This window comes from Mus pahari, chromosome 2, assembly GCF_900095145.1.
Source record: "Mus pahari chromosome 2, PAHARI_EIJ_v1.1, whole genome shotgun sequence".
Taxonomy (NCBI): domain Eukaryota; kingdom Metazoa; phylum Chordata; class Mammalia; order Rodentia; family Muridae; genus Mus; species Mus pahari.
The window spans coordinates 157,650,099-157,664,166 of NC_034591.1; the positions used below are offsets into that span (position 1 = coordinate 157,650,099).

The 14,068-nt window shown below is 39.9% G+C and overlaps 1 protein-coding gene across 14 annotated transcripts in view; it reads right to left on the bottom strand.

Annotated features, from left to right (window-relative positions):
* The window catches only part of C2cd5 (C2 calcium dependent domain containing 5), an 83,971-nt gene that overhangs the window by 48,158 nt on the left and 21,745 nt on the right, over positions 1 to 14,068 (bottom strand). For 4 of the 14 annotated variants that reach the window (XM_029534164.1, XM_029534149.1, XM_029534118.1 and 1 more), the window contains exons 8-10: positions 10,277 to 10,401; positions 3,609 to 3,694; positions 2,821 to 2,853 (exon numbers count right to left, since the gene is read on the bottom strand). In XM_029534164.1, coding sequence (XP_029390024.1) covers positions 2,821 to 2,853; positions 3,609 to 3,694; positions 10,277 to 10,401 — 244 coding nt within the window. Of the gene's footprint in view, positions 1 to 2,820; positions 2,854 to 3,608; positions 3,695 to 5,128; positions 5,315 to 9,153; positions 9,306 to 10,276; positions 10,402 to 14,068 lie in introns of all 14 variants that reach the window. The other 10 variants (XM_021191810.1, XM_021191808.1, XM_021191812.1 and 7 more) reach the window with 4 other exon arrangements.

The following is a 14,068-nucleotide window of genomic DNA, read 5'->3' on the forward strand; positions in this document are numbered from 1 at the left end:
TATGCGTCCATACATTAAACCTGATCAGAACTCATTCACATGGTGTGTGCATATGCATCCATACATTAAACCTGATCAGAACTCATTCACATGGTGTGCCTATGCGTCCATACACTAAACCTGGTCAGAACTCAGAAGCGACCCTTACCTTAATAAAGGCAAGAGCAGATAAACTGTTTAAGAAGAGTCAAAAGCCTGTCCAAAGAAACTGTTTCTATGTGACCTAGACTGAAACATGGATGGAAATCAAGAGTATCGCAACAGCCAGAGGTGACTGGGACAGCAGTGTGAGGTGACTTACAGCACTGCTGTGCTGCTGCTTCTGAACACGGGAAACTGCATGGAAGAGTGGCACAGATGTAAAACCATGACGGCCACACAGAAAGTTTTACATAAGTATACACAAAACCTGTATAGTCCTCAACACCTTTGCTTTTGATCCTATGAAGATCTTCTAGTAATGTACGTCCAATGTATTAACACGTCCAAGATTTAAACTGTTTAAAGCACGTTAGAGACCAGCAAGAGGGCCTTGCAGGTGGAGGTGCTTGCTGCCAAGCCTGACAACCTGAATCCCACTGACCTGCACAGTGGAAGGAGAAGAGACACCCCTTTGAGCCATCCTCTGACCTCCATATGTACACCAAAAAGCCCCTACGTGTTCTCATCTATCTGACGTCCCTAGCCTCAAATCCTCAGATGATATTATGTGAATATACAACAAAGAGTAACCACAGAAGCCAAGAAGGAATGAAGACCATAGGTGTGGGCTGAGGGGTGGAGATAATAGGAAGTGAGAAACAGAAAGCCCAGGGAACTGACTCCGACTGGAAGAATGAAGGTAAGAACACATGGAGAAGGAAAGAGGAAAATCCCACCAAGGCTACCGAGGCTGGCTGACAGAACTACACCGAGTCATACTCTATACTGAGAGTTAAAAATCACACATATAAGTGTATATATGTACACGCACGCACACACACACACACACACACACACACACACACACACACAGGAGTTTAAAGATGTTAAAGCATTTGGCCTGACAGTGCTCCCCTACGAGAAGCATAGACTAACAAAACCCCCAGTACCAGACATGAAACACCTTTCAAATGTTTGATCAGGGCAGTCCAAGTGACGCCGAAAGCAATCTAAACTACTGATGTAGACCTTGGTTGTCTCTCAACGAAGGGCCTCTGTTACTGAGGAACCCCACACACTTACAACTCCACACACGGATGATTTGAGCTGCATCTGAAAGCCTCTTTTTTTCCTGCAATCTAATCTCCACAGTACCAGAAAACATTATGCAAGCTGCAAAGAGGGATGAAATTAAACAGGCGTACCTAGCTGCGACACCTATAACCCAAACAATGAACAGCACCAAGATATCCTAAAGGCCCTCCATGTGACACTCGCATGGCTGTGGTAACCAACAGCTGTCTAAATGGGCTTAAAGCCCACTCACAGGAGGAAAATCATATCTGAATTAGCGCTTCCCACCCAGTGAGGTCAATCTACCAGAACCACATTATTAGCCAGCACAGTTCCTCAATTACAAATGAACCCATATACACACAGGTGCAGCTACCACTCCTCAGCAATGAAGCCTCTCTTTACAGCTAATGGAGCCTACCTATCACAGAAAACCACAACTGGACATGGAGGGATCATGGGGAGCCCAGCCCCAAAAGAAACATCTACATCACAGCTCCTGCCTCTCTGACACAGAGAACCTCAAAGGAAAGAAGACAGAAAACCTGTAAGAGCCCAACAAGTCTGCTGAAACACTCTCTCCTAGAAACAGCAACACAAACAAGCCAGAACAATAGCAACGTCATGGACATGCCAACACAGAGGGGGAAAGTGTTATGGGTCCTACTCCTAGACAAAGAACTACAAGCAACTACAAAGACTTAGCTTCTCTCAGGAATAAGCCAACTTATTGGCTATCCAACCCCGAGTAGTCAACCCTAAAACCATACGCATACAAATAACAAAAACAAACTTAGCAGGTTGTATTTACATATTATTCCATATACATTATATATATATATATATATATATATATATATATATATATAATGTATATGGAATAATAACTTTTAAAAAGAGGCTATCACCTTGAGTGTGGGTAGACATGGTAAGACCTGGAAAAAGGGACATGGTGCAGTCAGAAAGGTAAGCGTAGCTAAAACCTGGGGATAGAACAAAGAATGGGGCAGGGCGTGGGGCTGGGGCCCAGCTCAGTGGGAAGATGCTTTCCTAGCAACAAGACCTAACAAGAGCTTTGGGTCAATCCCATGTACTTGGGGAAAACAAGGCCTGGTAGAGCTCAACTTATTCCTCTGCTTCAGCTCTGCTTGCTCTACCCTTGTCCCAAAGGGTGTGTGGGTGTGTGTGTGTGTGTGTGTGTGTGTGTGTGTACATCTACTTGCAGCATAAAAAAACATCCTTCCTGTCTGCAGTCACAGAATCAAACAAGCTGCAGAAGGAGGTGCACCTTTGATGGGGTTCACTGTGTCTCACCTTTGTTCTCTCCCAAGGGCTGGTGCAAAATGAACACACAAAATAAAATTCTCTAAGTGCTTACAGCTTCCAAAGCAGACATAAAAAAGCTTGGAGCTCTGTCTGAAGCCCAGGACAGGACACATGGAACCATGCACCGCGTCAGCAGGAAAGAGCATGAGTCTCACAGTGCCAAGTTCAGAAAATGCCAGCAACAGTTGTTAAAAGCTTAAATAAAACTTAAGAGAACAAGATTGAAAGGAGAAAAGCTTCTAGCACAAGGAACAGGCTCTCGGACATTTAGAAACATACCCGCCTTCTACAGAACCTATGAGGCGATCCTCCCTTTGCAAGGACGTTTATAAAGAGAGAGAGAAAAAAATCATCCAAAAACTAGACTCAGTTTCCCACCCAAGAAATTAAATAAACATTATAAACGATCATTAAATAAACATATAGCCAGACGGTGGTGGCGCATGCCTTTAATCCCAGCACTTGGGAGGCAGAGGCAGGCAGATCTCTGAGTTCGAGGCCAGCCTGGACTACAGAGTGAGTTCCAGGACAGCCAGGGCTACACAGAGAAACCCTGTCTCAAAAAACCAAACCAAAACCAAAACCAAAAACCATATTAGGCTAGACAGTCACGCTTAACTTTAATCTACTAAGAACAGAACCTGTGTCTCAAATCTAATAAACAGGCCAGTGACAAAAGTAACGGCCAGAGGTGAATGTCAGCGTACTACAGCGCCAATTTAAGAGAGCATTACTCTATATTGCGCCTTTAATGAAAACTAGAAATGCTTTCAGTATTCAACGGATATTTTCAGAAGAAATATTTTAAATCAAAGATTGGAAAAATTAAAATTCAATTTAAGTATTTTAAATTAAGTAGCTCTACAAAACAGAAAAGTTACAGAAATTTTCCAAACTAAAGGTAAATATTGGTGAATAAATTACTGATATCTTAAATACATTTGAACTTTAAAACTGCAACATTATAGCTAATGATGAAACACACCTTTCAGAAGCTTTTAAGCACCCAGGAAGGAGCCCAGGCACACAAAAGCAGAGTGAGGAGAGAATAGGAAGTGGACTCTTACCCGCTGCTCCAACGCCGCCTGGGTCTGTTGCCGTAAAAGCGCTTTAAAGGGCCCCCCTTCTTTTCCAGCACTACCACTGCCCATTCCTATAGGACATCAGCACGTAAGTACCAACCACGTTACTAGAAAACAGCAAGCTCAATCGCACTCATCCTCACAGACAGTGTCAAAACACAAAAATCATCACATAGTTAACATATTTTGATATGGTAAGTAACACATGTATTTTACTCTACTATATTAAAACTTTCTTTAAAGTAAGACATCAAAGTTATGGTCACAGCTAGTTTTACAATCAATTTATTCTAATAAGAATATTAAAATAAGGCAATAATTCTTTGATAATATTCAATATTTATAAGTTGATAATTTTAATAAAAATAACCAAAAGAATAACTCTTACTATGCTAACAATTTAAACACATCAAAACATCTGGTGAAATATGTGGAGAAACACACTAACTGCTCATGTCAAAACTACAGGAAAGCTAACAAGCAAATTAGCCTTCAGAATGAAGCTTATTCTCTGCTGATGCCCTCCTCTGAACATGGGATGTGTTCATTAACAAAAATCAACACACATGTGTAAGCACATCACAAATGTACATAGTCATGGATGAAAGAACTCTATTTCCTCACTCTTAGATGTATTTTTAAGGCTAATATTACATTTCCCTAGCATTTGTTGTTGTTGTTGTGACAGTAACACAAGGACAAGCATGGCCAAGATTTATGGAGATGGATGGCTCACGCTAGCGCCAGGGTGGGTCCCACCCTCTCAAAGCTAAAGATGCATCCAGTCAAGTTCACTGCAGTGCCTTAGGAAGGAGTTAACTCATGTTTACATTTTTAGCTGTTCTTGGATAAGGAAACAAGGGTTAGCATGTGTGTAGTCCCATTCTGCTCTCTGAAAAGAAAAGTTTTTCTTACAGTAATCTTAAGGTTTTTAGAGACTACACAATGCTAACTGGAAATAAAACTAAGATCTTTATATGAAGCGTATTAAAAATCACAAAATAAAAGATAAGTTTGCAGTGATAAATAAAGTACCAGAAACATAGCAGAATAATTTGATTAATGTAGTGGAAAGAAAACAAATGTATAATAAAAGAATAGCACCAAAATGCGACTTAAACTGGTTCAAACAGAATAATTTTCTCATGGAGCCTTCTGGTTTAGCAACAGGATGGCACAGGTCTGATGTGGATGGAGCAGGTATGGAGAGGGGGGAGTAGAGCATCTACAATGACACTGAGTGAGACCTTGGTCCTGAGAGTTACAGCAAACATCCACAGCCACATCCTGACACACCATCTTTGTTAAATATAAAACTTAGTGAATACTCATAATACCCATCAAGTAACCTCCAGTGACATATTTGTAATTCTGCTAAGCTGTCAGTAAAAATCACTAATAGACATATAAGCACACAATCATTCTTTATGGTATAAAATAATATGTTTTCAAAGATGATTTAAAACAAAGGGATTATTAAAAAAGCTGACATAATGTGATCCTACCAGAAGCAGCCAGGAACAGCTCTTCACTGAAAGAAACACTTTTCCTCAGAACGGGGCTGACAAGGCTAGAGTGATGAGGGGTAAGGCTAGATTCCGAGAAGAGGCGGGACTTAAGGTGAAAGGAACCACAAGAGAGAGGGGTGGAGCTGGGACACAGGTGGACCCCCGGCCCCTGTGGGTAAGGTGCTGTGGAGGAAAAGTAGCAAAGATGTAGATTCAGAAGATGATCAGAAATGCGGGAGAAGGAAAGCAGTGAGAGCAAACAGAACAATCACATGGATTCAAATGCAGACACACCAACACGAGCGAGCAAGCAGAGAGCGAGCTCAGGAACCCACCCGCCAGAGCCCTAGCCAACACGTGCAAACCAAGGGCACCTTCCAAATTAACAAAGCCCTTCCAAACTCTGCAGGCATTGAAAAACTTGACATCATTAGCAAGACTTTATGCACTGCATCACTTTTGACTGACTTCTTCGAATACTTCGATTGCCCACCAATTGATTTTGGTTGGTTGGTTGGCTGACTGCATGTAAGAACTTGTATGGCTGAAAACCACCACTCTCTGTATGGTAAGAAACTTGTGGCTTCAATCCTAAACACTGACTTAAAGTAATAAATTTCGGTACCTTAAAATGTTACTAGCTAATACTGCATATCTTTGTGCTATAAGCTACTCATTAAAAAATACTCAAAGAGTATTGAGTTATGAATTCCAAATAGCCAGGTTTTTACTCTCCAGTTTTGACGTATACATTAATCCTTTCACCTTACCTCTAAAATGTCTCATACTTTAATGTGACCATAGCACTATTTACAGATATTTGCACATAAAGGTCAAATACCCTGTGTATTGTAAGAAATATATTCAGTCACCCTGCCTAAGAAAGTAAAATCTACCCAAATCAAGTGTGTAAATCTCTGCCATACACCTATACCAGCATTCAAAAATTCCACTCCTATTAGTTGAGAACTTAGGGAAAACATTTTTAAAATCTCATTTTTTTAAATGTTATAAATTGGATCCTAATAAAGTAAAAAAAAAATTAAGAAAACTAACCAAAAAAATCCATTATAAATAGAAAAATAACTTTCTCAGGCCTCCCTTTATACTGCTCTATTTCTGACTTCTCAGTTTATAAATAGTAAGTTAATCATAATCAACTTCTACTATTTCTCAGAAGACTGACAGAGACAGAAAAGGATGCTCATGAATCTCAGCTTACAAGGTTTAGAACATGATTCTGCCACAACATAGCTGAGAGGTGGCAAGCCCCTCCAGACCATGCAAAGGTGGTGAGGGGCTCAACAAGCTACTAAGGTGGGAAAACAAAACAAAAAACAAAGCACTCAGAGTCAGTAAACAGGTACGTACGTCAGAGTCGCACCATTCGTAAACAAGGTTTTAAGAACCAGTATTACAAAAGTCCTTGTTAGCACATCTGATGCCAGTCAGAAAGCTTCCATTACTTATGACTGTACAATCTTTAGGTTTGTCCTTTTGAGAGAATTAAGAAACGAAAAAGCCAAAAAACAAAAACAAAAAACAAAAAACCCACTTTCTAAACTTTATCTGTGGTATGACAAGAACATAATCAGTAAGCATTATTGAAAAGTAGCTTAGAGTCCAGAGAGCAGACCAAAGCCGCACAGCTCCGGTCACATGTCCTTGTTTATAAGAGCACACCCAGAGCCCCAGCTCCACTGGGACTGGGGCTGCTCCAGCTCACAAGGCAGAGAGCAGCCTCAGCAGCTTAGTAAGATCTGGTCTCCAAGTATCCAGGGGCTGAGGAGGAGGCTGGCTGAGGTGGAGCGCTTCCAGGATGCACCATGAGCTGGGTGTCATCTCCAGCCTATAGAAAGGAGCAGAGGAGACGATCCTACCCCAAGTCTATCTTGCTCTCAGTGGCATGAACATTAAGGCAAGACTCTTACTCCTTTTTTTTTTTTTAATTTCATCACAATTTCAATGGTTCAATTTTTATGGCACAGACAGTTAAAATGTCCCATTCCAAAGCAGCATCCATTACTATAAAATGCTATCTTTTCCTTTTCTTTCTTTTTCTTTTTCTTTTTTTTTCTTTTTTTTTTTTTTGGTTTTTCGAGACAGGGTTTCTCTGTGTAGCCCTGGCTGTTCTGGAACTCACTCTGTAGATCAGGCTGGCCTCAAACTCAGAAATCCNCCTGCCTCTACCTCCCAAGTTATCATATTTTTAATTGTTACTCATAATTATATACAGTACAGCTTCAGCACCTATGGGAAATGGTGTTGAGGCAACCATGACCACCACCCCAGGAACAAAATTCACAAATACTAGTTTCTTATACAGAATGGAGTGTGCTCTGCAAATAACCTTCGCATACCCTCCTCCTATTTTAAACCGTCTCTGTACTACTTCTAATACCTAGCACAGTGCACATGCTGACCCCAAAGCAGTTCTCATGTGTTGTCATCTAGGCAAAACGGAAGCAGGAAAGTCTGCCTGCACTGGGAACGGACACAATGCTTTCCCAAGGATTTCTGATCTGCAGTTGGCTTCATAGGTTAAGACTGAGCATATACTTAAAAAATAAAGTAGCTGTCAAAATAAATTATGTTAGAGAGGTGTGACAGAGATGGTAATAAAAACATAGAAATGGGTGTTTATAGTGTTTATATTCTGTGATCAAATTTATTTTTTTTAAAAAAGGAAGAAATTAAGTTTATAATAAATAAGATTTTGTTTTGATTGTTTTCAAAAAATCTAGATCCACTTTATATTCTTCTAACACTAAAATAAAACATTAAAGGTTATTAAAGATGATAAATTCAAAGTAATACAAGTAAAAACAGTTTTAGTCAATCTGATAGGAAAACTATTTCTAGTACTTAAAATACTAGAACTAGTAAATCTACATTTGCAATCTTTCTTTAAAACTTTACTTAAGGGCTGGAGAGATGGCTCAGTGGTTAAGAGCACTGACTGCTCTTCTGAAGGTCCTGAGTTCAAATCCCAGCAACCACATGGTAACTCACAACCATCCATAATGAGATCTGATGCCCTTTTCTGGGGTGTCTGAAGACAGCTACAGTGTACTTACATATAATAGATATATAAATCTTTAAAAATTTTTGTTTAAATAAATTGAATTCTCTCATAGAAGACAATTGAATATTTTATCAAAAAACATTAACAAAAACCCAGAAACTATTCACAATACCAAAAAAAGGGATAATTATAAATTTAATAAATTGAAAACTATTCAAGGATGAGGAAATTTAAACTGCAGGTTCAACCTGGAGAGCAGGAGAAAGCAGCAAAGCCACGCAGCCTGACCCCGCAAGCTTCATCAAGATGACTAAACCAGTTAAAAACGTCACTCGCCAGACAAAATAGTTCCTCTACTCAAAATCATTTTAATAACTGAAATGATCAGTATTTATATTACCTTTTAAGTTAGCACGTAAACAAATTAACAAATAGATGTGACCAATATCATTTCCTCTTTGATTTTTTTTTTCTGTTTTCTAGTTAATCTCAAGGTAATACTCTACACTGAGCTAACCTTCAGCCAAAAAGCAGATGAACAGATGCCTTTACTACTATACAACCATTCCAGTTCTGAACTAGTCCCATAATAAAAATACAGAACTAAATGCTGAAATGGAAATGAATAAGAAATAAATTAATCATTTGCTTAAGAGGAATTATGGTTCAAAACTGCAATTTGATTGCAGACCTCTAGGGTTACTATGCAAATGTTTTATTTTAAAATGGCATTCCTCTTTACTTCAACATGAAATGAAGAATGTCAACACCCAAACTAAACTCTGAACTTACTATCGACAATAATTAAATTAAAATGTCACTCTCCAAACAAAATAGTGTCTCTACAAAAAAATTTAACTTTAATAACTGAAATGATCAGCGTTCACATTAACTTAAATGCAGAAACGGGAGGAAAGATTTGGATGGGCAGCTAACAAGCAAGGAACAGAAACAAGTTCTTACGAGGAAACACAAAAGGTGGGTGGAAGCGCCTTACCAGTCTTGGGTGTCAAACTCAAATCTGTGTCAGAAGAGGAGGACTGCCGGCTGTAGGACTTGGAAGGTGAAAAGGAATAAGTTTGGTTTTTCAGAGGGGTTGAGGGTCCTGATGAGTGAGTATTGGGGTTGGGATCTTCATTGAAGGGAATCCTGCCAGAAGAAGGTGGAGACATATTAAGCAATCATGTGCCAAAGGGCTTGACAGTTGGCAGCATGATCCAAACATCAGGAAAGAACTGGGGTGGGGCCGGCAGTCATTTCTTAAGTGTGGAGCTGGGAACCCGGCCAAAGACAAAGAACTGCTGTTTAACCATTCACCACTCTCCAGATAAGTATTGTCTGCATTGAAACAGTTAATAAGCCAAGTGGAAAAGCAAAGAAGCATGAAATGGTAGACTAATGGGGACTAAAAATATATATATATATATTAAAAGGAGAAACAAAACAAATAAATAATGACAAAATATTTCAAATAAATGTTTTTGTAAGTTACAAACAAAAATGATGGCCACAAATGGTGTGTGGAAATATCTGTAACTATCTGCATATTTACACACACATAAGTATCTCTGAAAGAAAAACTGTTTCCTTATCCTATAGCATCAGCATGCTACAGCTAAAAACACAGCGAAGGGGACAATAAGTAGAGCTTTTGAAACACTGCATTTGATGCAAACAGTTGCTTACCTGTTTTTCCCATAGCCCTCTTCCACAGAATCAAACAGACCCTATTATCTCAAACCCCTACAGACTTGGTACATAAAGAAAATAAGCAAACCAATGTGGTAGTGTCTACTTCACTTTGATGTGTATTAATTTCTATTCTAAACAACACAGAAATGTTCATATGAATACAACTGGAGGGCTCTCTGAATGCAATACACAATCAAGGGGCTCTGACAGGATCTGGAGACTCTAGAAGCTGAAAAAACGCCTTCACTTCCACAGTCAGAGCCTTTGTGTCAGCTAAACAGAAGTTCTTCATTGAAGCTGGATTAGAAGTAAGAAAGGGAAGAAACAAAGACTAAGGTACCTGCCTACACTACCTGCCTGCCTGCCTCTGCAGCCACTGTGCCTGTGGCCTGCCTCTCCCCAGCTCTGGCGTCTGAGCAGTCTCGTACCAGTATAGATGAGAGTGGGAACAGACACAGAGAAGTTCTGAGTGAGTCGTGAGCCAGTAGCAGTGTGAATTGGGCTGTTGTGAGTCGAGCGGCATCCATGGCTTGGAGGATGAACCAGCGGAGACCTGAAGGAATTTGTGGTCAAAGTGGAAGAAAAGAAAACAATACATACAACAGATTGCAAAAAGCTATGTTAAAATTATTTCAAAGGAGCTTTTTGTTAAGGAAGAAAACTTAGGTTTTAATCCCTAGCATGCAAAAAGTTGAAATTAGAAGAGAACAGCTAATAATTAACATGTTAGGATATATAATTTTAAAGAATCAAATTAGTATATCAACAACTGTCAGTAAGAAAAACAGCAAGCATAACTGTCAATGGAACTAAGAAAGACAACTAAGACTTGAATTTTAAGGGTTTTGTTTGTTTGTTTGTTTGTTTATAACATACTTGCTTTCATTTTCACCAAAACAGGACTTCCTCTTATATTTATGGGAGGGATCACCCATAAAAGTGAAAGCTCAAATACAGAGTTGTCATGTTCTTTGAAACCAAGATACAAGCTGCTTAAACCATGACTTATATCTTTCTAAGAAGAAAGTTTAGTAATTACTTAGGTAGGATAACCAGAACTTCCAGAGCAAGGTAATTAGAAACACGAGAGCTCAAAGCAGGAAGAGAAGGTGAGGGGTGTGAGTGTGTAGGACCAGGTATAGCTCAGCCTCTAACAGACGGCAGAGACTGCATCAGAGCAGGCTAATGTAGTGCCAAACTGCAAGAGAACACAGCTTCAAACTCAGGCAGGACAGATGCTCTGCTGCTGTGGGTAACATAACTCTAAAATGCGCTTAGGATGAGCTGACACAGTAACACTCTTAGGATGAGCTGACACAGTAACGCTCCTAGAGGTAGTCTGCTCTTATATAAACAACTGAGTGAATGGTGCTCTTCTCGCTGCTAAAGTGAGGAAGGGCCTTCGAATTCCTCAACTTGGTTGTTCTATGCACAAAAGGGCTCACATTTATGTCCTTTAGAAAGCACCTTTTGTGCAGAGCAGTGATAAATCACATGCAATGCAAGTTCCCATGAGAGCTCATGAGGAAAATCAAATGGATTTGTTTTGCTACACAACAGCTAAGAGAGAGAAAAGAAACTTACAGAGCACATACATGTCACTAATGAAGGCAAAATATTACAGACACTGCAAAATTTCCAAATATGATATCAAATAAAAGTTCAAATATACTGGATTACTATCATGATGTATTCTAAGTTAAACCAGTCTCCTTGTATGAAAGTTTGTCTCAAAATAACACATTTCCAGTGTTTAATCCACCCTAATCATTTATTCATTCAGATAACCTATTAAATCCAAGCTGTTTCCTTTTGCCAAATTCCAACCTAAAACCAATAATGCTATGCAATAACCAAAAATGACATCAGTTATAATGAGATAAATCATAATTAATGTTAAAATGTCTCATAAACTGATTTCTTGAAACAAATACAGGACAGCCAGTTGGACAGCAGCCCACAACCGAAAGGGTTTCCTACAATGGCCTACATTGCAAGATGGCTTCCCAATACCCTAATAATGCAGGGTAGACAGTTCACTCTACAACTTACAATTTAAAGTAAATGGCTGTGATGGAAAAGGGGAAGCACACTCCCACCTCTGAAGGTTCCTCATGAATGTACATGAAACACAACTGTTGTTTCTATCTTCCTAAGGTCTGTGAAGTAAAATACTTTCTTTTCACTCAAAACCTCAGTGTATAGATTACTTCAGACATGAACCTGCAAAAGCCCAGGTTCCTGATGTACAGGTAAAACTAGATAGTGGCAATCGATAGATTCAGGTCGTGTGTGTGTGTGTGTGTGTGTGTGTGTGTGTGTGTGTGTGTGTGCACATGTGTATTTAGAGGCAGAATCTTACCAAGTAGCCCAGACTGGCCTCCAACTTGAGAGCATCTTGCCTCTCAGCCTCCCAAATATTGAGACTACAGGCATGTACCATGGTAATTGGCTTCCATTTGCTATGGAAAAGGGAGTAGTATCTGAATCTATATTCTAATTCTACAAGTATGAGCTAAAAGTTTGTTTTTAGGACAAATTTTATATTTATGCATTTTATTACAATATTGTGGTATTTTATTATAAGATTGTGATACACATCTAGAACCTCATGTATGTTAGGCAAATATTTTACACATCCTAGCCTTAGGACACATTTTTAATGGAGCATAAAGCAGAGGTTACAACTTTTTAATTAATTTCACTTGTAAGTACATTTCCCAATAAAACTTGTACTGCTATGCTAAATTCTGTGAGCAGAATTTGATCTAAATAATAAAGACCACCGAAGGAGGAGGCTAAACAAATGTATGCTCGAGATAAGGAAAATTTCCTTTTGCAATAAGATAATAGAAAAAAACCTTTCTTGAGATTTGCAATTGTTTCCATTTCCTTTTCAATGACTACTGCTGAGCTAGGAAATGGGGTAGACACTCCATCTACAGAATTCTGACCCCCCTAATAATCTAAACTAGGAAAAAGCCAACAGATGGCAGGCTGAGGCTGAGGCTGAGTCCGAGCTCGCACCATCTGCTCTATAAATGAAGCGCTCCCTGGTATGTATACTGCAGATGCTATGACGGCTGAGCTCCATGGCAGCAGCATCGAAGGTCATAGCATCTGTCTGGTCTACCGGAGCACATAACTCCCCAAGCCTCAACTTACAACTACTTCTACATCACTGGTCCTTACAGAAGAACTAATCTAGCCTGGCCCCTCACTTGCACAGAGTTCTTCCTTACCCAGGCCGGTCAGTGTCTCTGACCCCCTACTGCTCTTTTACCACAGTTATTACAACGGAAAAAATCGCCACTCAAGCATCCTCCACGGACAGTTCAGAAGAACACTGAGCTGAAATACTTGAGAACAAGAGCATCGAGCATCTCAGATTTTAGAATATTTGAGTAGACTTCACTAGCTGAGCACTTCTAACCTAAAAACCCCAAAATCTAAATGCTCCGAAACCCAAGGCTCTTGAGAACTGGTACTGTTTTTCCAGTTTTAGTATTTTCTGATTAGGCATGGACAAGCTATCCCCTATCAACCATACAATGAATCTCCCTCTGAAACAAGTGAAAAAGCACAGGCCAAGTCGATCGCAGAGACAAGCCTAACTAGGTGTACTGGCTAGTTTTATGTCAACTTGACACATGCTATTCGGAAAAATGCCTCCTCCATAAGGTCTGGCTGTCGGCAAGCCTATAGGGCATTTTATTAATTGGTGAGGATGGAAAAGCCCATTTTGGGTGGTGCCATCCCTGGGCTGATAGACCTAGGTTCTATAAGAAAGCATGATGAGCAAGTCATGAGGAGCAGGCCAGTAGGCAGCACCCCTCCACGGCCTCTGCATCAGCTCCTGCCCCGAGGTTCCTACGCTGCTACAGTTCCTGTCCTGACTTCCTTCAAGATGAACAGTGGTACAGAAGTGTAAGCCAAATCACCCTTTCTGCCCCGAGTTCCTCTGGTCATGGTGTTTCACAGCCATAGAAACCTCGACTAGCTGTACTGAGCACACAGCCTTCAAGCAATCTATGAGTCTCAATGTCCTTAGGTCATGGACTGGGAACGCTTTTGAAGGGGTTTCTTACACTTGTTGATGTTCTTTTGGTTTGGGGGTCTGTTTGGGGTTTTTTGGTCTGGTACTAGGTGGGAAGGTGCTTTCCGGCTTTTGTTTTGTTTTTTTTGGTGTGTGTGTGTGTGTGTGTGTGTGTGTGTGTGTG